Source organism: Eubalaena glacialis, chromosome 2 (genome assembly GCF_028564815.1).
Source record: "Eubalaena glacialis isolate mEubGla1 chromosome 2, mEubGla1.1.hap2.+ XY, whole genome shotgun sequence".
Classification (NCBI taxonomy): Eukaryota; Metazoa; Chordata; class Mammalia; order Artiodactyla; family Balaenidae; genus Eubalaena; species Eubalaena glacialis.
Genome location: NC_083717.1, coordinates 72279172 through 72304880, shown reverse-complemented (window position 1 = coordinate 72304880; position 25709 = coordinate 72279172). Strand labels below are relative to the sequence as shown.

At 42.5% G+C, this 25709-nt stretch overlaps 1 protein-coding gene across 1 annotated transcript in view; it reads right to left on the bottom strand.

Moving 5' to 3' along the window:
* Positions 1-1903: 1903 nt before the first annotated feature.
* The window catches only part of HERC1 (HECT and RLD domain containing E3 ubiquitin protein ligase family member 1), a 227242-nt gene continuing 203436 nt past the window's right edge, over positions 1904-25709 (bottom strand). Inside the window, exons 62-78 of the mRNA XM_061180215.1 lie at positions 25250-25315; positions 24950-25075; positions 23941-24079; positions 21460-21641; positions 20501-20656; positions 19673-19795; positions 18479-18581; positions 16741-16910; positions 15219-15357; positions 13065-13234; positions 11834-12003; positions 11389-11554; positions 10055-10131; positions 9013-9265; positions 8367-8519; positions 5427-5732; positions 1904-2544 (exon numbers count right to left, since the gene is read on the bottom strand). Of these exons, the coding sequence (XP_061036198.1) occupies positions 2359-2544; positions 5427-5732; positions 8367-8519; positions 9013-9265; positions 10055-10131; positions 11389-11554; positions 11834-12003; positions 13065-13234; positions 15219-15357; positions 16741-16910; positions 18479-18581; positions 19673-19795; positions 20501-20656; positions 21460-21641; positions 23941-24079; positions 24950-25075; positions 25250-25315 (2685 nt within the window). The 3' untranslated portion in view covers positions 1904-2358. The remainder of the gene's footprint in view (positions 2545-5426; positions 5733-8366; positions 8520-9012; positions 9266-10054; positions 10132-11388; positions 11555-11833; positions 12004-13064; positions 13235-15218; positions 15358-16740; positions 16911-18478; positions 18582-19672; positions 19796-20500; positions 20657-21459; positions 21642-23940; positions 24080-24949; positions 25076-25249; positions 25316-25709) is intronic.

Below are 25709 nucleotides of genomic sequence, written 5' to 3'. Positions count from 1 at the left end.
TCAACCACTGCGCCACCAGGGAAGCCCGAGGAAATCTTAAATTTTAAAGGCTAGGGGGTCAAAGTTCTCTTGAGACTGTTTAAGGGTGATAAAAACTGCAAGGATTTGTTAACTGAATGAGTCTAGCAAAGAAAAAAAAAAAAGGCCTAAGCCTCTATGGGGGTTGAAAGTGAACTATGGGGGAAAAAATAGCTGCACTAGGCTCACTGCAGCTCCTCACATCAGGGACTCACACCTCCTCCTCTCTCCCAGAGCTTCAAAAGTTGAGAGAATGAAGAAAAATGACAGGTTTCCAGCAAAGAAATGGCATCTGCTATAAAACCAAGGTGTCTGTGCAGGTTTTCCTCGCAGGGTTAGGCCTCCTGAGAAGCCATCCATTAGGCCTGACAGGTGGGGCCTGAGCATCAGCCTGCTGCGGGTGCCCTCTCCCCTGAGTCCAGAGGGAGCTGGGGCAGCAGAGCCCAGAGCCTCACGAAGGTCAAGGCCTTATTGTGATTTAAAATAGTCTGAGACTGCAGACGTAGCCTTCAGCTCGGCACACACTCAGCCCAGCCCACCAAGAGGGAAGAGCTACTTGTCACCGGGAGCCAGCCCAGAAGGCCCGAAGAGACCCCTTTTGGCATTGTCCAGGATCTCAGCAGCACACAGAGGCCTTTCTTCGCTGAGAGAAGTTCCCTCCTGGCCCAGAGGCCCGGACAGTGCCTTCCCACCCCCCAAGTGAGTGCTTCAAGCACAAAGACCTTCACCGCTGCTTCTGACTGAGCTCTCAGATCAAGTATTAAAGGCTCAGAACCCCCTGGGGGTCCCCAGAAGCTGTGGTCTTCTGAGACACAATGCCAATTGAAGCCTCTTTTCCATAAAACTGCAATGTCATCATTCTAAGTATTATTAGATATACTCACTGGGAAATATCCATGCACCACATCATCTTAGCCAACAAAACCACATCTTCCTTCCAATTTCTCTTCGCAAACACACACCTTTTACCTTCCTTGTGGAAAACAAACGCCTGTAAGGCTCTCTGTCTGGCATCTCATTTGAGCAGGCTGTCAGCCTTGGCCTTGTCCATGAAGTACACTGGAAGTAGCGTGTGGCATGAACTTGTAGTGGATGAAAGAGAGACGCCACCCAAAGGCTGTGCCCTCTCCCTGTTCCCACTCCCAGAGCCTTCACAGCTGCTCTCCAAATAGCCCTTTCTCCCAGGACCGCGTGCTCATTCTGACATGCCTGAGCACGTGAACACATCGCCCAGGGCCTTCAAGGTCTGGGTTTAAGAACCAAGGGTGTAACCCCTTCCCCAGTCCCCTGCACAATTCCCCACCATCATTCAAGGACATAAAAGCCACGCATTAGTTCTCAAATTAATTCACACATTCACATGGTCACTCATTCATGTATGCTAAGTGCCCACGTGGCTGCCCTTCCAGGGTAGATGACATGTTATTGTAAACTGCCCCACTCTTTAATTCCATCACTGGATCCTCTGGCTCCTCAAAGGGCGGTAGGGGTGGGCAGTCAGAACTACATCACTTTAGTTAGTTTCCTCCTTGCCCAGTAGAGCTGCATCCCATACCAGGTATCCTGGGGCTGTTCAAGAAAGGCTCCTATTAGCGTGTTACACTTTAAGCCAGCTACGGAGAAGGAGGAAGCATAGTGCTAAAGGATGGACACAGGGACCTTGTAGTGAGGGAACACAGTGAGAGACCAAGGATGACAGAACCAATGAAAACAGGAGCTTTCACCTCAGGGGGCTGCTATACCCATGTGGCCCTCTGCTCTGTCATTTCCAAGCAAAGCCCAGTGTGAAGGAATGTTTCTGATGAGTCAAAAAGCTGTCAGAGTGAAACTAGTCTGAAAGCTCATTCTCTCTTCATCAAAGCTCCAATAACAAAAGCAGCCCATGCACTGATTCCTGAATTGGCTTTATTTCTCTGCATAAGGAACCCTGCACAGGCAATTCAAATTAAAACAAAATAAATATATGAATATTCATGTAAAACTGTCCTTTCTAATGAACAATTATACACAATGTACAATTTCATGTTCACTGGGTGGGTTTACAAAAATGTACCATTCCCAACTAAAAATGCACCGAAATGGTTCCATGCAAACTTATCAAAAGTGACCACAAATATGGAGGGAAAAACCTGACTTAGAGCACTTTGTCTTTTTTTTGTACAATCACAGAAAAATAAAAACATCTAATTTCTTTGTTACATTGAGTAACTAAATGTGGCCACTGTTTATAATGTCGGTTTATGTTCCTAAAACATCTATTAGTTACCATAAAAGTGTATCAGCATTAAGTTGGAAGTGAGCATTATTGAGAAGAAGGAGGGGCGACGGCACCCTGGGCGGTCAGTAGTCAGTGTCGGAGCCCTCAGCGTTGTCCACGTTTCGCGAGAGCATGTAGTTGTCCATGTCGATTGAGCGGCAGTTGTTGATGGCGTAGCGCAGGCGCTCAGCCATGACCAGCTGGCTGGAGTAGGGCGGCAGTCTCAGCTGGAAGAAGCAGGTCTGTGAGGTAGGCAGACTGTCGTAAGGCTGTGGAGAGAGAGACCCAGAGCCGTGACTGCAGCACTGGGGTATCATGCGGAGAGCAGGGCTGCTCATCACCACCACCCCCAAAGTCAGGAAAGCACTTCTCCCTGCCTTCAGGTGGGCTCCACGGACATGACTGACTGCACGGCCACGTGGAGAGCAAGCAGAGACTTGGCAGTGGTAGGAAGAGTGCAGGCTCTGGTATCCTGTGGCCATCTAGCTTTTGGCGAAGATGCTTCTTTCCTCTCCTCACTCCTCCAAAGCCCTCACGTGTGAAATGAGAATGAGCCCTGACTGGCAGGGTTACCTGGTAGAACACACTTCGCACAGTGCCTGCCACAGAGTAGGAGTGCAACAGACTTCGTTCCCTTTCACCAAGAGGGTGCAAACTTGAAGCTGCTGCAGGGATTCCCCCAACAGAGCCGGTGAAGTGGAAGGAACAACTGTAAGGGAGTCACCACACTCCTCCTCCTCTCACCGTCCTCCCAGTGAGCATTCTGCCATCCTTCACCTGCCATGGCCACCAGCACACCGCTCAGATGAGGAAGGGGCAGTTAATGAAATCCCAGCCCAGCCCTTTAACCGATGGTGATGCAGTCGTTTAAAATGATAATTACGCAGATTAGCAGCAAAACAGAAAAGTGCTGGAGATAGACTGTTAGGTGGAAAAAGCAGAATACAAAATTCTAAATGCGTCATGCAAAAATGTATATGCTTGAGGAATTACACAGAGGTGAAAGGTGAAAATGGCTACCACCGGGAGGGACAGGATTCCTGTCCCTCCCTGCAAACACTGTCCTGCCTTGCAAACACAACTATTTTCCAAACTATTTGTAATGATAGTAATGATTTACATTGTTTTTATAATTTTTTAAAAAATGAGTTTTTAAAAAAGAACCTGCCCTCTCTTTCTCGTTGAACTCCTTGAAACCAGCCCTCCTCCTCCTCCTCGGAACTCGACATCAGGTGAGTGCATTTCTAAGAGATGGGAGATGGAGGGCCCAGAAGCTTAGCTGTGCCAGAGCCAGTGATGAATGCAGAAAAACCACAACCCACAAAGACATTTAAGGGGAATGTCAACAGGTGGCTCTGATTTGGAAACTAGAGAAATGGTTTAAAAGTCACAAAGGAGAGACCCATAGTGGTCAGTTTTCTGAGGCTAAAACCCCCCAGGCAGGGGATTAATAGTGGATTAACTCCTGGGATGGCACGGTAGCCCAGGACAGATACAAGGCAAGGTTTTTTTCCAGAGCTGAATAGAAGCAAACCATTTCCTCCTCCCCATCTTTCTCTGAAGCAACAAAACAGATTTACAACTTATAGTTTCTGGCAAGTCACATCGAAAATGTACAGAAAGCCTCTTTTCATAGCCTTTCCTGTGCATGGCCTCTCCAGCAAGCCCAGGAGTGGAGCCCAGGCAGGCAGCCTCAGGAGGCAGCAGGGGAGGGACGGCTTTGACTACAGCAACTTTCAAGGGGTAGTTACAGGAAAAACACCAGAAAGGCAGATACTGAAACCTGATGAAACTGGTAGGATGGGCCCTTGAGTGAGGAGGTCCCACCTTCCTTACTGTTTCTGGAATAAACACCATGGGCCCTGCTCAGGGGACTGCCCAGCTCATGGCGGGTGGAGGAGGAGAAAGAGGGAACACAGACACGTCTAACTTAATGTTGGGTTCGAGGAGTGTACCAAGTGTCCAGGAGATGGATATAAGAAGATCTAAGTCTGCCTGGAGGAATAGTCAGGAGGCATAGGAAAGCATCCAGGAGGGCTTTCTGGAGGAGATGACATTGGTATTGGGCTTAAAGGATGAGTAATTGCTTGCCAGGCATAGATGGAAAGGGATGGGAGGAGAACTTACTAAAGCAGCGGGAATAGCCTGCACAAAGGCATGGACATTTAAAAACGGTGTGACCTTGGGAGTTCCCTGGTGGCTTAGTGATTAAGATCCCAGGCTTTCACTGCCGTGGCCTGGGTTCAATCCCTGGTTGGGGAACTGAGATCCCGCAAGCCATGCGGTGCGGCCAAAAAAAACCTCCCAAAACAAACAAACAAAAACCCCCCCAAAATAAAAAACAGTGTGGTCTGTCAGGAGAAAGGCAAGCAGCCCATGATGGTCAGAACATAATAAGCGTCAAGAGGTGATATCAGAAGGCGGGGCAGAGGCCAGACTGTGGAGGTGTTGAAGACTGCTAAGGTGGTTGGCGTTTAACCTGGAGTCAACACAAGGGGCCGCTGAACGGTGTGAAAGGAAAAGAGTGACGTGGTCAGAGGGGTGCTTGAGAAAGACGCTCTGGCAGCAGTGTGCATTTAAGGCTCTAAGCCCTTTTATTCCTAAGCCATCTGTCAGAACAGCAGCTGGGCTGGAGCTCTGCAGCAGGGACCTTTCATCAGCCTGCAGAGAAGCTGCACTGCCTGCTCCGTGATGCACACCACGCGCGCAGCCACAGAGCACGTTATTGCTGCTCCCTGTGTCTTCACGTTCCTTCCGGAGCATGTGCACCGTTAATGGTTAGTATCTTCATGAAAACAAATAAACAAGACCGTGTCGCAGTGCAGAAGTCACACAATGAGCAGGCACAGGAAACATGAGGCAGAGGCAACACGATGACCCCTCTGCCAAGCTTAGCTTTCATTCAGGAAGCTACTGGAAGATTCAGCGAAGGTTGTTGGTTGTAGTGTGCTTTCTACATCCATTTAGGACTTTTTAAAATTGAAGTTATGTGATGTTTCTAAACAAGTTTTTGTGCTTGATTTTTTTTAAAAATCTGGAAATCCCAAGCATTAATCCTGAACTGGCAGGCCTACTTTTGAAGCCCAACGTGCAAGCATCAAGGAAGCAATAAAGGCACACATTACCAAGGAAGAAAAAATATCTTACTTACCCTATCAACCTTCATGATCTGAAATCTCTGAGAGATATCAGCAGTGTTGGCTGGCAGTCGAGACCTTCCAGACACAAACCTCATGAAAAGCACCCGCTCCTCGTTGGAGAACTCCTCCAGCGTGTGCCAGAACCACTGCACCAGCTGGTGCTGCTCATCCACCTCCCGGTACCGCACCACTTTCTTCAAGACTTCTACAGAGATCTCGGGCATCCCGCACACCATCTGCTCCAGCTGCTTTGCTGTGAGAAGGGACAGCAGCGGCACGGGGACGATCCAGGACATCCCTTCTCGGACCGCAGCCACCTGCTCCCAGGAGAGGTTGTTCATTCAATGTGTGCGCACAGACTGGGCACCCACGGTGGACCCAGCTGGGCCGGGCACCTCGTGCGTGCTCATCTGCTCCCAGGCCCTCTACTTGTCGCTCAGAACTGGCATGACTGCACACGGCCCAACCTCCTTGCCTCTGACCCTGTGTTAGAACTTCTCCCTGCCTGTAGGACTCATACACTCCTTCCTGTCCCAGTTCAGGTCAATTCAGGAGCCCACCTTCCCTGCCCCACAAAATCCCAGCCCACTGGGGCCTTCCCTAATGCCAACCACACTCCTAATCACACACGGCCATGGGCTGTTACACTGTGCTATGTGGGATACTTCGTCTTCTCATCAGGGTAAGAAGCTCTTGGAGGATGTGTCTAGAGCTTCTACTGTTTTTGTAATTTATATTTTCTTCTGAAAACAGTTATATCCTTTTTGTAAAAATCATTTGTGCTGATTGTAAAAGAAAAAGAAAAGTACAAAGAAGAAAGTAAAACTGAGACATCCTTTTTGTAGGAAGGCTGCAAAAAGGACAGAAAATTTGATCAGGAGATGGGTTCTGTATCCCAGCTCCACCACTTCTTTTACTTTAATTTTCTGATCTGAAAAATAAGGTAAATAATTGCTGCTCCCATGATTATGACAGGTATTTTAAATGAGTCTGTGTGACTGGGCAGTTAGCCCCTGTTAGCACAGTGCAGAGAACAGGTCAGTCAGGGAATGCCGAAGGGGTGCTGCCAGAGGCTGCCACACAGTCTGTTTGGCAAAACCCCTCCAAGGTTGTGCAGTAGTGCATACTCTACACACAGACCCATCATTGTTCCAGGTTTGTTTCATAAATAACTTCTCCACTCTTGGCCAATTCAAAACCATCTACTACAAACAAGACCAAACCAGAGAACCTGAACGGGAGCCACACCTTGAGGAAGGCCCTGGAGTTATGATTGTACAAGGTTGTCATGCCCAGGGCTAAGGAACGGAGTGGCAGTGAGGGCAGTCTCTACTGAGAGTAAACGGATACCCCAGCCAAAGTCTGCCAAAAAACAAGCTGTTTGCCTGGTAGGCAAACCTACCAAAAGCTGTCTGGAAAAAAAAAGGCTGAGGTACAGGGATGACTGCTTGGGTCGGGGACAACTGGGGACAGCTATGGGAAGAACATGGGGTTCTAAGAGACAGGGAGGAAGTGAAAGAGGAAGATGGCCTTGTTACCAAGAAAGCAACAAAGCCAGGGCAGAGCACAGCTGATGGAGAGCAGGTCAATCTGACCTTCATAGGAAAGGCCAGCACAAGAGCCTGGACACCACAGTTAAACCTGGTTTGCGATCCTGGCTTTGCCTTGGGCACATCCCTTCACTTCTCTGGACTCCATGCATTCATTTGTGAAATGGTGATAGTAATTTCTATCTCTCAGAGTAACTATGTGAAAAACCGCACATGCGGGTGCCTGGTACCACATCTGGCATGCAGAAAGTGATCAGGAAATTTTGGGTCAGTTATTCAGTCTGTAAGGAGTAAACATATTCAAGAACTAGAGACAAACCCTAAGCCCTGGCTGTGTCAACAACATTGCTGACAGGATCCACCCTTACTAAGCTAAAGGATATAGTTTTCTGACTAGACTTGGCCCAAAGTCAGAGTCAAAGAAGGAACCAGGAGTGAAGGGTGTAGAATATATACACTTCAAATTACTACACAGCCTCAGAGCCTGCATCCAGCTCCTGAGAAGAACCCAACATATTCTGCAAATAAGGTATTACTGAAGTGGCTATGAAGGATTGTATAACCAAAACCACCACTTTTGGACACAATATTCATTTCTATGGTCACTTACCATACTCCCATCATTTATTAAATGCTTACTACATATCAGCAAAGAACAAGGCTATATATATATGCCTTAAGGTTATATGCCTTATATGCCTATAAGGTTATATATATGAAGTACATTTTTCATTCAATGTCTCACACACTAATTGAAGAAAGAAGACCCAAACTCTGCAGCCTAATTCTTAGACCACAACATAGAAGTATGTGATATCTTGAGAAATTTCTAGGTAACAAAAAAGATATGTACAGGCCTGGAGGAAAGTTTGTCCAGAGAGGAGATGCATTCTCAGCTGGGGCTTGAAGGACTGCAGCAGGAGGGGGAAAGAAGCACTCATGTGGGATTGCAAGGCCAGTGTTTATGGGTTCATTCACATGGACCCTGACTGACCAAGCTGGAGTGGGGCACTGGGTTGGGGGGCAGTTAAAAAATGAAGATAAACAGGACAGAGGAAGAGTGAGAGTGAGAAGGCAGGTTCTGAAGGCCTGGGGGAGGGCTTGGCCTCAATCCAACCAGTGACCAATTCAGGGCTCACCTAAGGCCTTGAGTGAGGAGATAGCAGGCCCTGAGATTACGCTTGAAAAGTCTCTGAAAAGGGACTGAAATATATTGGGTTGACCAAAAAGTCTTCCATAACATCTTATGGGAAAACCCGAACGAACTTTTTGGCCAGCCCAATAGATACTGATTAATCAACACAGTGAATTCATATGCCAAAATTCAGTAAAAACCAGACAGCTCCTGTTTGGAGACAAATGCAAACATTCATATGCACCTCCCAAAATGTTTCATCTCACCTGTCGGTCCATTTCATGAAGTCGATATTCAATGGCCCTCTCCACATACTCCTTCCTATTAGAAAACGTGAGTGGGATACTATTTCCACCAGGGATTATAGGAACCATTTTGCCATCAGCACTCTGGCCAACAAAAGAATCAAGAGGAATCATCTGAGAATAGAAGAAAAAAGAATTTTTACTCCATGGTAGAAATGACCACAAAAAGTATGTTACACACAAATACAGAAAAACATTAACAATATCAAAAATTTTAAGGATGAAAACAAGGCAACTGAGATAACTGATCAGGCTACTTGATCAGCAGAGAGTGCTGACTCATCTGGTTGTAATTAAAAATGAGGTTGAATCTCTCTGCCTCCAAATCAGGTTTGATGAACTCTGGTTATCCCAGGTCTCCCTCTCCACCTGGGTTCTCTCTGTCCTTCACTCTAACAGGCAGAGAATGGATTAAAGGGGAAGGAGCAGAAGCTCGGTGCTGGAGCTGACTCTCCTAGCAGTTATTTAAACTGCTGGGTTGAGCTGCTAAGCACAGCAATGGCTTATGGCATGGGTCAGCCAGGCAGCAAATGGAAGGCCATACCTGAGTTTTACACAGAAAAATTCTAGTCAACACCAACAGAAACATGAACCAGCCAGGATTCACCTCATGGAAACTCTCCTCGGTAATCCCACTGTCTTCAATGTGAAGAATGCTGTTGAGAGTCTGCACATAGAGCAGATCCACCTCCTCCAGGTCTTCCAGGGTGAGTGGGATGCAGCACAGCTGCTTCCACACCAGAGGGGCTAAGTGGAGGTCCAGAGGCTTCTTTGTGCGAATGGCAACCCCCATTAAAATTCCCAAGAACTTAAACTGCATTAAGTGTTCATCGAGGCAGGCAGAAGGGTTAAAAAGGAACCTGCAGAATTAAAGGAACTATTTCAAACAAGGTTGTCCTCATTCTTATTAGAAGTAAGTTATCAAACAGCTATAGCATTTGTCTAGACCTGTGCTGTCCAATATGGCAGTCATTAGCCACATGTGGCTATTTAAATTAATTAAATAAAATCTAAAATTCAGTTCTTCAGCTCCTATAACCACATTTCAGGTGCTCAATAGCCACCTATGGCCTATCGCTATTGTTCTGGACAGCACAGGGACCATATTTTGAATTATTTTTAGAAGAACCGTAAGAGGGTAAGTGAATGATCTATTAGTCCTTAAGCTACCTGCTCAAGGGTGCCCTATTTCCTAAAATCATTTCATTTATCATTTACAAGTCCATGAAGCAGGATCCAAAATTCAAAATTTGACAAGTAAAGGAATAATACATAATTGCAAATACTAACTGCTGTGATTGGATAGCATATCAAAGGTTTTTAATGAATTTTAATTCATTGAGGGAAGGCCATGTAGGCCTTCAGAAACACAGAAGAAGTCTGGTTTCAATATTAAGTCTGCATTTCCTCTAACCCTCTATATTATCATTGAGTTGGTCTCATAATAAATAACAAGTCATGATGTAAGTGTCTCAGTTTCCTATGTGTGAAAAGAGAACAGTAACAGTTCCTACTCCTTAGAGCTATCATGAGGATTCAATGGGATAATCCATGTAAAACACTTAGTACAGTGCCTGGCATATAGTAAGCACTCAATAAATGTGAGCTATTATTATAGACATTCAATAACACTTGCTGACTGCCCTTACCTGTCCCTATTGTAACCCACTTCTGCAGTAGCATTGGGAGAGGGTATAAGAAGGTCAACAATACCAGTTTCAAGTTCCTGTAGAAAAAAGAAAAACAATTTCTTAGAAATGACAATCAAATGCATCAAGAAAACAAAACAATTAACATTAAAAGTCATACTGAAAAGAGAATATTGAGGAATTTACAATGCTATATGACAACCAGCCATCTCTATAATTATTTCTGTGGTTGTAATTTAAAATGAATTTAGGAGACTCCCCCATGTAGAAAATGTCCTGCAGTACGCAGAACTAAGATGAAAAAGTCAATCCAGGGCACGAGTTGGGGTATCTGTGAGCAGGGTACAGCGATATTCAAATAAACTTAATAAATGATAGCCAAGTATTATTTTAGTTACAGGATTTATCAGAAAAATCCCGATACTAGGCAAAGCTAGAAGGGTCAGAGCTGATCTGGAAGCAAAGCTGCCACTGTAGATCTTAAAATATGAACTGGTTCAAACTCTTATTAATTAATTAATTAATTAATTAATTAATTTTTGGCTGTGATGGGCCTTCGTTGCTGCGCACGGGCTTTCTATAGCTGTGGTGAGCGGGAGCTACTCTCCGTTGCGGTGCACGGGCTTCTCATTGTGTGGCGTCTCTTGTTGCGGAGCACGGGCTCTAGGCGTGCAGGCGTCAGTAGTTGCAGCACGCGGGCTCAGTAGTTGCGGCGCGCAGGCCCTAGAGAGCACAGGCTTCAGCAGTTGCGGCACGTGGGCTCAGTAGTTTCAGTGCGCGGGCTCTAGAGTGCAGGCTCAGTAGTTGTGGTGCACGGGCTTAGGTGCTCCGTGGCATGTGGGATCTTCCCGGACCAGGGCTTGAACCCATGTCCTCTGCATTGGCAGGCAGATTCTTAACCACTGCACCACCAGGGAAGCCCCAGTTCAAACTCTTAAGACTTGTTTTTCTAATTTCTGCCAGTAGCCTGGCAGTTCTACTTTGTTCTAAAAGCACCAAGATAAACGGGAGCACGTGGGTGGTCCTGGATTTGTCTGTTACATAAGTGTAAATATGTGTCATTGTTTCCTCTGCCAGTGTTACACAGCACAACAGATGGTGAGTCATTGGTAGATGGCGAAGCACTGGCACTTACTCAGTAAGGTGTCTTCACAAAGCATTTCACAAACCTTTGCGATAATTCGCCTATACATCATTAACAGCATAACTTTATGTAAGGATTACAAATGCATCCTTGCTTACATTTATAAAAACATGCCAGAGTAACCACTGGAAACAGTAAAACGGCCACCACCTGAGCGGACAACTCAGCAGGGGACACTGCATGAATATACCTGGCACATCTCTGTGATCGTGTCATCAAACACTCCTCCAGCATCATCAGCCCCTTCTCCAACCAGCTTAACCTTCCAGGCTCGGGATGGCAGACGGAGGTCTGAGGCATTCAGTTTAACTACTTGTCTTGCTATTTGAACAAAGATGGGCTTACACTTCCTTCCTCTTTAAAAATAAAGGGAAAACAGAATGAAATACAATGCTCTCAAATCACCACAAAAGTCACTTGAATCTATTTTCCCATCAGTGAATGAACAGGCCAGCTTAACAACACCCAAACACTGTGCTAGCCCACTGTAACCACACTGGGTACTGATGTAAAATACTATTACTATCCTACTTTACAAATGAGGAAGCTAAGGCTCACAGAGATCAGTTAGTAATAAGTCCATCTCAAAAAATGCTAGTTAATAAAACATATACAAATACACATAATATGCTAACCTGGTTGATATCCTCTTTACAGTAATTTGAGGTCCATAGTTTTTGCCTTGAACCATGGTTTTTCCTATAGAGCGCACCATCGGGAGGGTGTAGACTCTTGGGGCTAACAAAGGTCGGAGCTGTCCCTGCACAATGCCCCATGTTCCAGCATTATAATGAGACGTACTATTCTGTAACAGAAAGTAAGCTTAGCAGAAATGGTACAATCTAAGGCTTAAAAGAAATAACACATCTCACTTTTACAAATGCACTCTAAAAGCATAAATCTGGGTATTAGCCATTATTAGCAACTTTTTCAAAATATTTTTTCTGGTAAAGTATGATTATTATTTTTAAAAACTTAGAAAATACAGAAAAGGACACACACACAAGCACACAAATAAAATCATCCATAATCCTATCATATGGAGATGGCCCCATTAACACTTTCATCTATTTCCTTCCAGTTTCTTTCCTTTTCACATTTTCGAGATCATACTATTTATACAATTTTCCACTGCTTTCCTCACCTCACTTTATATCATAAACATTTCTCTCACTAATTACAAACAGGCTGCTAACACTCTTGTTTAGTGCTGCAGACTATTCTGTCGCCTGGTTGATTATCTAGTTCTAACAATGATTTCTCAAATCTCTCATATGCCGTGACTCGTTACCCAAAGGATTTTTGACTAACAGTTTTACAAACTAACACACATTTTGGCAGGCATGCCTATACATTAAACAAACATAGCCAGCTTGCTTTCTTCCTAAATTATTAGACTGTTCTACAAAGACAATCAAATCAGCCAAATTTACTTTATCTCCCCCACCTATCCCTCCACAGGGTATGCTCATTTGTAAGGAGAGCAAGAAGTCTCCAAAATTTCTCAGACTCACTTACATAACCACCTTGACTGTGGTGCTAACACCTTTGTGTGCTTAAGTTTTAAAATCATATTCTGGAGTTCGTAGAAAATACATGCTTAGCCATTAGCCATTCATACTTCCTTGAACTTTGGACAAACCGAAACACAAGGAAGACCCCTGTGTGTTCAACAGCATGATAACCTATATCTGGACTGTCCTTAATCCAGCAATAAAATGGGAACAGAATTGGTGCCTTTTCTACATCTCTTGGGTGCTGAGAGTAAAAAGCATTAGCCACGGAAGAATTTTCTGAAGGCTGAGAAAGAGGCCCTGGGACCAGGTAAGCACATCACAGGCACTGCTTTCCAAGCCACCATTTTACCTGATTGTTGGGGCTGAGGTTCAGTAGCCTCCAGGATGAGTACATGAGGTCAGAGAAGTGGTAAAGCAGCCGGAGCCTGGCCCTCGCGGTGTGAATGCTCACCTCCCTCAGCGCCCCATACTGCGGGGGCACTGCATCAGGCAGGCCCAGCTGCAGAGGCACTGACACACCTGCCCAGAACACAAATGCACACTTGTAAAGGAAAATGCGTTGTTTTCATGTTTAGTGTTTTGAAAAATTTCAAACACAACGGAAGTTGCAAGTATATAATGAACACCCATTCCCACCACTTAAATCCTACAATTAATATTTTGCTATATGCTTTATCACTTATTTATCAATTCCTCTATTCACCATCCATTCATCTTAATTTTTTGACGCACTTGTGTTGGTTTGTAAAACATCTTTTTAATTTATCATTATGGAAACTTGTTTTTTTTCTCCTTTCATTTAGTTACCCACTTAACTATGGGACTTAAACAGTTCCTTCACAAAAAAACTCCAAAAACAAAAAAACCCAAATTCATTCTTTCATATTCAACAATTGTCATCTTCATAATAACACAAGGTGTGGGCCAGGACCAGGTAGGCAGTTCTGGAAAATGGAAATGGGCAACTCAGCAGAGTCACCTCCCACACTTACTAGGGATCTGACAGAAAGTGACCATGACAGAATGAAAGATATGAGTAGATGATTCAGGAAGGCTTTATACTGCAAGAATAAGAGCTCCGCAGAAGCAAAAACTACAAGGACTGTATCCATGGTTATCATCTTATAGAAACACACAAAAGACTAAGAACAAGATACTCAACTTACTTGAGTTTCCTGCAAATAAAGATTTGTACAGCTCAATTCTCAGAGGTATTTTCCTACTATTAGTTAAAGCTAACATTTATTGAGTACTTTTATGTGCCTGGCACTGTTCGAAGAGCTTCACATGAATTGATTCATTTACTCCTACAGTTCTTTACAATAGGTGTTATTATTACCCTCGCTTTGCAGACAAGGAAACTGAGCCTCAGGATCACTCAGCTCCTAAGTGGAGGAGCCAGGACTGAACCCGGGAAATGTGGTTCCTGAGTCTGAACCTTTAGCCACCATGCTGTATGGTCTCTGTCCTGAAGTGGAAGGGAAATCCCACTGGAAGCTAAAGAGGCCCCTGAGTACCTGAAATTGTCAGTGGGCCGGCAGCACTGCTCATTCTGGGCTCTGTTAACCAGAAACCATCTCCTGCTTGTTTGGAATCTACTTGGCAGTCCTACCTTGCTCTCTCAGGGTATGTAAGAGAAAACAATCTCTATGGGGAGTCTTTCCCAAGGACCTGTGGCTAAAAGTAGAGGCCTTCACAAAAAGGGATGAGAATACGGAGCTCTCAGGCACAAGGTCACTTCAGGGAAGTTCTAGTGCCTCAGATACCAGAGGATGGTTTTAGAAAGGACTAGAGGGCCTGGGAAATAAACAGACCAAATATGAAGGAATGCATAAGGATAAGTATCATACTTAAGGCAATGGTTACATTTGTGGGGAACAGAAGATGGATCCAATCAGGGAGAGTACGCAGTAGGGTGTTAGGTACACAAACATGCATTTTATTTTCTTTTTATCTTTTTGTAGACCTAGGAGGATTTCATAATAAATTAAAAGCAAAACATACAAAAGGTAGAAACAGCCCATCAGTCCTGATATATACACTGGAGTAAAATGGCAACAATTTTTTTTGGTTTTTCTGCTGTACCAATGTATAGACAACATCATGTTTCAAATGGCTGACTAGGGTGAAGAATGTGACAAGTGGTCTCTGGGCTTTTCATCTTTATTCCTTAACAGCATGGCTTAGAAAGCTACAGTTCATCACTACTATATATAAAAAATACTTCATTGTTATTCCAAAATTATAAATTTTGCTTGCCTAAGTGATACGTTTTCTTCTTTTGGGGAGCACAGAAGGACTGCTATGTAATGAAGTCTGCAGGAGAATCACCTGCTCTGAAAGTATTTGCAGTACTGTAATACAAAGAGTGCTTTGGTTGTGTGGGGGAAGGTTTGATGGTTTCAGAATGGTGCCTGGATGCAGTGTGAAGCTGGCAAGCAAACAGTGCAGCTGGGGACTGCTGAAAGAGAGGCTGCAGGAGCATGGATATTTCATCCCTCACCTGGTGCTCTTGGTGGGACAGGTGGCGCTGTCCACGCAGCACTGTGGCAGCGACCAGCCGAGATCTGCCGAACGTTTTTCCCTTGCAGAACTGTTACCAGGGTTGGTTCTCGAACGTGGTTGGTGTGGCCTAAGCCAAGCTGGAAATAAATTACAAATACACAGAGATTCAATTAGAAAGAGGAAGAGAGGAAGTCAAGATGATAAAATTTGTCTTGGATGGTAGCAGATATAAATAAGTTACTATCTGTACCAAGCAACGGCATCAAAATAATGAAATTAATTCTGATTTTCTCTATCAGAATGATCCCCATAGCTTATACTGTCTCCTAAAAAGTAAGCTGTAACAAGGCCATTCCAAATCTAGCAGATGAGTCTTAATGACTGAAAACATCTTTGAACTCCACTTCTAGAGAGGAAATAAATTCTTGGCAAGTTAAAAAAAAAAAACAACAGAATGATCTATAGAGCTTTTACTTAGAAAACACTGATTTCTTGACTTTTAACATGGACTGCCTGTGTAACAGTAAATAAACAATTATAAAAACATACATAGAAGCAGATTCTCAACTCCGGATCTCTGTTCTTAGGGTCCGACTAGGACACCCAGTGTTTCAGTGGCTGAGCACCTCAACATCATCAGGCAGGATCATGTCAAGGCCCTGCCAGGGACCCTCCAAAGGTGTCTCAACATCAACTCTCTTCTCATTAAGACAATGTGCAACCACAGTGTTGAGCAGCTTCCCCATCTGTTAATATAGTGATGAGGACACCACAGAGCTACTGTGAATAATACTGGACCTTGAACTTGAGGGTCATTGGCTCTAGGGGCAGCTAGATGTAGAGAGGATTTAGAGAGGAAGGAGATGTCGTTCACATGTGGAGCTGAAAGCCACTGTAGTAGCAGGCATCTCAGACCTGCCCCACCAAAGTGTGTCCCTTCTCCACATACAGGATAGGCTGAACACATCAACCTCTTGAGTCTTTTCTCAACCTCTTAGAGGCTCAGTTTACTACTCTACATAATGGGAGTGACAAGACTTCCTGAGCAAACACAAACATACTTTGTACACTGTCCTATTATAAAATATAAAAGTATTGTTGTTTCATCCTTTCCATTTTCCAGATCAACTGATGCTCCTAGTACCTAACCTCTTTTATTACTGTAGTGAAAATGATGATGATTAATCGTGATAGTAGCAAATACTGAATACTTATAAAGTGCTGTTTACTATGTGCCAGGCACTTCTCAGTGTGTGCAGACACACATATATATTCAGCTAATCCCCTTAACCACTTTACTGTACTGCCAGATTTTTTTTAAACCATGATATAACACTTACTAGACCATAATCAAGAGACAGAGATGCACAACTGGACTCCAGATAATCAGCCCCATAGCAAAGTGATGTGCTTGAGGTCTTGCGTAGATACTCCGAGTTTCTAGCTTATCCCTTTTCCAAATGAAGAATGTTGTCAGATTTCCAGAACATGACAGAGCAGCAAGCGAGATAAATATTTACCTGCCCCTCTGAATTGCTCCCCCAGGCATACACATCTCCAGTTGATGCCAAAGCAAGTGTGTGTTCAGCTCCAACTGCCACATCTTCGATGACCACTCCAGCCAGGACAGGGATTTGCTGTGGTCGATTGTGATTGCGAGCACGCCCTTCTGGCAAGCCTATCAAGCGATCTGAAAAAATAGCAAGAGGACATTTATGGATAGCACACCACAGTCCTTTTATATTTCCTGATGAGTCATTTAATGTCTATGGTGGTATGGCAATGACATACATAACTCATTGGGGCAAAAGCTGCTTTGCCAGTAAGGTATACTGGATTCTGAGTGAATAAAGTTTAAAACTGTTTCTTTGCAAAATGTCACAATCTCCTTATTCATAAAAATAAATAAAATTTAATTTAAAATTAGTAGCTTATTTCAAACCAAGAGGCACCTCTAGCATCCTCATACTTGAGAGGACTGGCACATAATTCACAGAGGCCCTAAAGTTCCTGCATTCTAAGAAAAGACATCATGCAACCTGTCCTGTCCTCAAATTTCCAGCCAACTTCTCCCCTTATCTTTGCTGCCAAACTTCTACAAAGTGCAGGCCAGTCCCTGTTGCTCCACACGCTGTAGGCCTGTTTGGCTTGGCCACCTTCTGCAGCCTAACTTGCACTCTCACCACTGCACTGAAACTGTACTCTCAAAAGCCATGAATAGCTCCTAACTGCCTATACTGCAGCAGCCTCTTCTCCAGCTCTAGCCCATGGAGCTCCACTTTACCTTCTGATAATGTGGCCTCAGCTCCTTCTGCCCCTCGGAGACTCTGCACTATCCTGGCTCCCCAACTACCTCTCTCTCCACTCCTTTCAAAGCCAGCTCTCCCGTGCTCACCTGCCCTTTACTCACATTCCCTAGAGTTTTACCCTCTACTTTTTTCATGCCATATTCTCTCCCTGGGTTTATTAGAGCCTATTAATATGGCTTTAACTACACCATTAGGAATTATGCAAACCTGCATGTCCATAAGCAATCTCTCTCTGGAGTTCCAGATCCAAATTCCCAGTAACTTGCTAGACTTCTCTATACATGTAGTCTAGAGTATACGGCCCCAATTCAATATGACTAAAACTAAGCTCCTTATCTCCTTCACCAGAACCAACTCCCTGTCCTCAGCAGCGCCAATGTTCTTCCAAGACTAGAAACTTCAATCACAGCTCACTTCTTCCTCCCTCTTCCTCACACACTCTTCAGTCACTACAACTTGCAAAGAATTTCCATTTACAAAGCTGAATATATTGCCAGGGAATCCCACTGTGGATGCTTAGATTTTGAACTTACTCAAGATTTGAATCCCGAATGCCTATGAATTCCTAAGACCTGGACCCCCAGTCCCTGCAAGGCCTGGGAAGTGAGGCAGGATCCAGAGGAGCTCTGGTGGTCAAGGCAGTGTTTGTGGTAGCATGGCAGAGGTAGCAGAGAGGAGGAAGGGAAGGGCTTTGGCAGGAACTCTTCTGGCAAGAATGAAGGCTCTGGCACGAGGGGCCATCAATGGGGAGGAGAGTTTGTCCTTACAACAAATATCATGAAAGTGGAGCAGAAAAGTAGCTAGTGAATGAAGGTTGTGTGGCCAATCATCACCCAGAATGAAAAATGACTCAGTTTAAGCACTTTCTATACAGCTGGAAGGCAAATGTTTCTGTAATACATGTGTGCACAAAATAAGCAATGTAATTAATGCCTGGAAAATGCCCTACCTTGACCAAAGGTATACACGTGACCATCTTTGGTCAATGCAACAGAAAACTGAGTTCCACACGCAACCTTTTTTATTCCAATTCCACAAAGGACATCAACTTTCTGCAAAATAAAAGCGTAAGGCACATACTTTAAAAAGGAAAATAAAAACACTCGAATTTGCCTACTGGCATGTATAAACTCAAGGATTATCTTCCAATAAAAATACTAATAGTCACTTACTTGTTTTCAGCCATATCCACACTCCTAAATGTTATTTTCTCATACTGCTCTGCAAACTACCTAAATTTGGGGGAGTATTGTAGGGGGTAGGGGATGTTTAACTAAAATCCCCAGGACCCCATGTGAAGTGGAAACATTCCTCTGGGCAACAGAAACCAAAGAGAATCCTATGGCTGTTTAAAGAACACTGTAAGACCATGTAAAGCCATGGGCTGCTCCCAGTTAGATTTTTTCTGCTTTCAGAGGTGACAATAACTGCTTTATATGTTCTCCAGAGAGGATTTCCTTCCTTTCTGTATCCCTAGCTGAATATTCACCAGTCTAGCTATCAAGATGTCACAGACTATATACGATAGTGAATCAGGAGTTGAATATAAATTGAATACTTGTAAATCATGCTGCTTGTTAAACGTGTTAGAAAAATCCACATAAAAAGGATTTCACAGGAGGTCTTCTGAAGAGCCAAGAAACCTTCTATAATGTGAATAAAGCCTCTTAATCATTTGTTTATGGACTCGGATTTCCTATTACTTTTTAAATGCACATACCTGTATAATTCAGTGGTAATAATAAGCTAAAATGGCAGTTACAAGCAGAGAGTTACAAAAGATTGTTCATGGTTCCCTCCATAAGACACCCTGGAGATATGTTTATACTTATTTCTTCTCTACACGGGAGGTAGTCCTACACTACTCAGCCCATGACAAAGACAGATGCTTGTCCTTGCAGAATTTTTATATCCAGTTTAGTAATTAATGCTTATTAACTACTTATTTTAATTAATTTATTTTAAATTACTTATTTAAGATAAGATCTGGAATGCTGGAAATTTAAGAATAAGCAAAACAAGCTTCTAAATTTCATTATGAATTACCAAAAATGTTAAAGGTAAATTACTTCCAGCTAAAAAGAGGTACTGACATAGAAGAAAACCATGTTGTCTGAATCTCTAGATTAAAGCCAATACTGACCTGAGGTGAAGATTTTGCAGTGGAATTTCCTAAGCCTAGTTTTCCATAGTCCCCATCTCCAAAAGCCCACACCATGGAGCCATCTGCTGACACTGCCAAAGTATGGTTTAAGCCACAAGCCACCTGGAGAAATAACAGGGTGGTCAGTAAGGCAAATCACAATACCTAAAACACCCATTTCTGGGACCCTCTGTCTCGAATTCAGTGAAAAACTTGGCTGTGTTTCCAAAAATTTTTATTGGTTTCAGGGCCTTACATATGTTAACCAAAATGTGTCATGAAGAAAAAAATTCCTAATGTCCACAAACAAAAAACCACCTTTTTCAAAGTAAAATCCTTCAAATATCTGTGGCTAACTATGAATCAGAGAGCACAAAAGATAGGAAAAAGTACATATGATTTAAAAATACTCATTCACATCGGAAACAGTCTAAGGAATGATAAAAGATAGAAATAGTAAAAGATAAAATATTTTATCTCATCTTCTTGTTAACAGAGAGTCTCAAAATGTACAGGTCAGGAACAATTATTACTTAAGAGCAGCAGCTACCAATGATGCTGCAGTTCAGCCATCTACTTCCAGGATACTGAAGAGGAGTTACTATACTGCTTAAAGCTTTCATATCAAGTGGTATTACGAAGAGGATTTTAAAATATTCACATCCTGAATTAAGACTTCCATTTGTTTATCAATTAGGCCAAACAAAATGTACATCAGGTTAAGTACAACTGGTGATTCTACTTTTCCTGAAAGGACAATGTCTAAGTGCACATAGGGGAAACAAGAAACTATGATCATATAGAACGTATTATTGATTTATTCCATGCCTGTCCAATCTGATACCCCTCCAGTACAGTCACTCTCTCTGGAAGTTTTTTGTTAGAAGTGTTTCCAAGACCCAGACGACCGTAGTCACCATTCCCAAAGGTAAACAGTTTGCCATCTGATGTTACCACTGCTGAATGTTTGAAGCCACAAGACATCTACGAACAGAACAAACAAGAACAAAAATTTTAACAAGAGGGCATACTAAGAAAGAAATCAGTCCTTTTTGGTTATTAATACAGTAATAATCTTTAAGTAAACTTCACTGAAAACTCAGGAGCTTAAAGACCAGTATGTCCTATCCACCCAAGTGGCCCTCCTGCTCCCCCAAGTCTGATCTACCTCAAAATTCTCAGGAAGACCAAGCTAAACAGCATACCTTGGAAGTGTTGCTACTCTTTAGCTACGCAGAGATGACCTAGACTATGAGTTAATGAATAGGGAAATTCTTTGTAAACTCTAAGGTGCTATGTAACTTTACAATATTATTTTAGATCACAAATTGATTTTCCAGAAAATGTATATGAACTCAACCTTTGTAACGATAATGATAGGTTGAAAGCAAAGCTTTCCATTTATCACTATATCAAGAACTGTGGGGCAGGAGTTAAACCCCACTTCTTCCAAGGACCTGAAGCACCCTGGCCTGGGTCAACCAGCTGGCTCAGGAAAAAGGAGTCCATTCTGACACCAAAGCCCATTCAAACTCCTGAGACGCTCAAGAATGACTCTGAACCACCAAAAACACTGGATCTTTTATGATGGGGTAATATATTTTTACTACTGTTTTTCATTACATAAACTTGAGAACTCAACACCTAGTATGTTTACATTCAAAGATAAACTTATCCAGGCGCAACTATGTCCCGCGTGCCACAACTAAAACCCGGCACAGCCAAATAAATAAATAAATAAATATTAAAAAAAAAAAAAAGATAAGCTTATCCACATTCTGCCTGACCTGCACCACTTCTTCTCCCTGTAAGGCCTCGATCTGCCTGGGCCGCCGCTGCCTGTCGCTGTTCCCGTGGCCGAGTTTGCCATAATCACCATCTCCCCAGCTAAAGACCTCACCACTTTCAGTCAGGGCCATTGAGTGTCCATCAGAACCACAGGAAGTCACCAGCTGGGTCACCACAAAGCCTGGAACAGAGAAGAAACCCAACAAGAGTCACTGAATGTTAGAAGTCCCCTCTTTACCTGAAGCTGCTACAGAGTAGTCTCACAGAATCAAAAAATACCACAACAGTACTTCAGAAATATAAACAATGTCTTTAACTTTAAATCAGATTTGCAGCCATAACCTAGAAAACTGGGAGCAGTCACATAAAATGATGATGACAAGGAAGAGGAGAAGGGTGATAAGAGCAGTTATAGTCACTAAAGATTATGTTCTAGCCACTCCTATAAATGCTTTACATGGATCGCTCATTTTCTATTTTCACACAGATCCTATGAGGCAGATATTATCATCATCACTTTTACAATTGGGGAAACTGAGTCACAAAGAGCTTTAGTAGCTTGTGCAAAGTCCCAGAGGCAGGATGTAATAGAACCGAACAGGAACCAAGCCCTCCCATCCCCAGTGTTGTGCTCTTCACACACAGATCTGAAGGAAGAGAACTTAGAGCTACTCAAGAATTTGTTCTGAACTCATGTTACTTGTATGCTTTTACTTAAAAAACTCAATTTGCTCTCTTTGTAGGCTTCAGAGTCAGTAAAAGTTAACCTTAGGAACAAGCCAGGGGTCCCTGCAGTGGTTTTTCCAGAGGTTTTCTTTCTCCAAGTCACAGAGAACTCTGATGGGGATGCCCTTTAAAGTCTTTAGTACATACGCACATTTCCGTATAAATTGATTTTTAATGTTAATGAAGCACATGCATGATTACTACTGCCCAGATCCTAGAGAAATAGAAATAAAAACAAAAATAAACAAATGGGACGTAATGAAACTTAAAAGCTTTTGCACAGCAAAGGAAACCATAAACAAGACCAAAAGACAACCCTCAGAATGGGAGAAAATATTTGCAAATGAAGCAACTGACAAAGGATTAATCTCCAAAATTTACAAGCAGCGCATGCAGCTCAATAACAAAAAAACAAACAACGCAATCCAAAAATGGGCAGAAGACCTAAATAGACATTTTTCCAAAGAAGATATACAGATTGCCAACAAACACATGAAAGAATGCGCAACATCATTAATCATTAGAGAAATGCAAATCAAAACTACAATGAGGTATCACCTCACACTGGTCAGAATGGCCATCATCAGAAAATCTGCAAACAATAAATGCTGCAGAGGGTGTGGAGAAAAGGGAACACTCTTGCACTGTTGGTGGGAATGTAAACAGATACAGCCACTATGGAGAACAGTATGGAGGTTCCTTAAAAAACTAAAAATAGAACTACCATACGACCCAGCAATCCCACTACTGGGCATATACCCTGAGAAAACCATAATTCAAAAAGAGTCATGTACCAAAATGTTCATTGCAGCTCTATTTACAATAGCCAGGACATGTAAGCAACCTAAGTGTCCATCATCGGATGAATAGATAAAGAAGATGTGGCACATATATACAATGGAATATTACTCAGCCATAAAAAGAAACGAAATGGAGTTATTTGTAGTGAGGTGGATGGACCTAGAGTCTGTCACACAGAGTGAAGTAAGTCAGAAAGAGAAAAACAAATACAGTATGCTAACACATATATATGGAATCTAAGGAAAAAGAAAAAAAGGTCATGAAGAACCTAGTGGTAAGACAGGAATAAAGACACAGACCTACTAGAGAATGGACTTGAGGATATGGGGAGGGGGAGGGGTAAGATTTGACAGGGTGAGAGAGTGGCATGGACATATATACACTACCAAACATAAAATAGCTAGCTAGTGGGAAGCAACCGCATAGCACAGGGAGATCAGCTCGGTGCTCTGTGACCACCTAGAGGGGTGGGATAGGGAGGGTGGGACAGGGAGGGTGGGAGGGAAACGCAAGAGGGAAGAGATATGGGAACATATGTATATGTATAACTGATTCACTTTGTTATAAAGCAGAAACTAACACACCATTGTAAAGCAATTATACTCCAATAAAGATGTTAAAAAAAAAAACAACTCTCCAAAAGAGAAACTTCTATATATAAAAAAAAAAAGTTGCCTAATTACAGTTTTGCAATTTTCAATAATTTGTTTACAATCTTCAGTGTGTATTAACACAGCAATTGTAGAATGGCTATGATAAGTAACCTGCAAAATAATACAGCTCAAAATATGGAAAATTAAGGTTGTACATGCCTAAACGAGAATCTAAATATAAGTGAAAACCCTACATGACTTTATCTAGCAAAGGTTTGAGATGAGTTCTAACACAATAAGCAAACATTCCTACAGATAGGCCATAGTTTCCGATCAGCTTTTAACTGAGGATAATTTTACCTTGTAAGGCTGAAATAACTGTCAGCACATGAAGGTCATCTGAATTTCCTTGTCCTAATCTGCCATAACTTCCTTCCCCACAAGCCAACACTGTGCCATTGGCCTGTATGACAAAGGTACAATTCTGACCACATATAACCTAGTATAAAAACACATAATTAAATATATTATCTTTTATTATATAGCTTTAACATGCAAACATTTAAAATGATTCCATGTATACCTAGGATACCTTTATCAGTTCTTTTATCCTTTCATTAAAGGGAAAGGGTGGACATAACAGTGTGGTTCCTATAAGCCCTTGATTATTATAAAACCTCTTACTTAACCAAGAGATATATGAGGCTCATCTGATTATTTAAGATACTTTAGAAACATGTTATCTACAGGGCTTTCAGCCAATTGTGCAGAGTTTAAATAATAACATTAACAACAAAATAGATAAAAGAAGAAAAAGGAGAGGCTGATGGGAAAATAGTAAAGACTGGCTGGAGGCCAGCAAGAAGCAGAAATTGCAGGGGATATACACATGAAAGAATAGTGTATCCTGGGGCTTACTGAGGTAGAGAAGAATGGAAAAGAAAGCAGTGGCCTCAAGAAGGGTTTAGAAATATAGTACCATGATTATTAGAAGAGGGGAGGAGTGTCAATGAAATCTGGTTAAAGATCCCAGTAAGTTTATGGCCCCCAAAGAGAGAATTAATAATTACCAATATCTTAACTTCTATAAGTATGCACTGGGCAGGCATAATGCATCATGATGTTAATTCATGATATGTGAAAACAAGAAAAATTTAGAAACTTATTAACAAGACCTAAGTCTGATAAACACTCTATAAAACTTTTATTTAGCAGCTATATAGAAGCTATATATCATGACTTTCTTTGGGATTCCTCACAATAGACTATGCAGTGGACAAACTTTATCCCACAGTAAGTTACTGACAGCAAGGGAATCAGAATTGTCAGTTCCCAAGTTTCTTCTCTATTTCTTTACCCTGTTAGTTACCTGTTGGGCCTGTGAGAATGAGGGAGCTGCTGCAGGTACCATTACATTTCTTCCAGCTTCTGCCAGCTGTCCATGCCTGCCAGCACCCCACAGGTAGACATCACATTTACCTCCCAGGTGCCAGTCCTAGAAAACCATAATCAAGTCAAAATTTGATTCATTAATTCATTCAAACAAGCATGTACTGGGTACTAAGTGTGTACCAGCCTCTATGGGGGACACCAGGGCACAAACACACAAGCATTTAGAACCAGAAGATTTACTAAGAACCACCATATAGTTATCTTTATCTTTACTGACCTCAGGTCTGGAAGTTGCCCAAGACATAATTTGTTCATCCATGCCATTAATCCATTTACTGTTATCCTGAAAGACAGGGCAAACATCAGGATCAATTTTGCTTAATCAAAATTTATGTTTTGTTTTTTTTTTAAGGAGGCCTTAAAAATGATCAATTATTTTTAAATAGGAAAGGAGAAGCCCAAGATCACATGGTCAGTTACAAGCAGCGCGAAGACGAATGCAGCCCTCCCTTCTCCCAGGCCATTTTTTGAGAAAATCATTTTGCGAATGATTTATCTGTTCTTAACTAACAACTGAGTCTTAAAGAATTTGGTAATATTATGAGAATTTAAGAGCAGTTTCACAATCATGCCAAACTTGATTTTTAATATTTCCCTTTACTATAAACACTTGCACTATCAACTATCACTAACATATTGGAGATTCAAAGCTAACCATTTCTGAGCACCCATAGGTA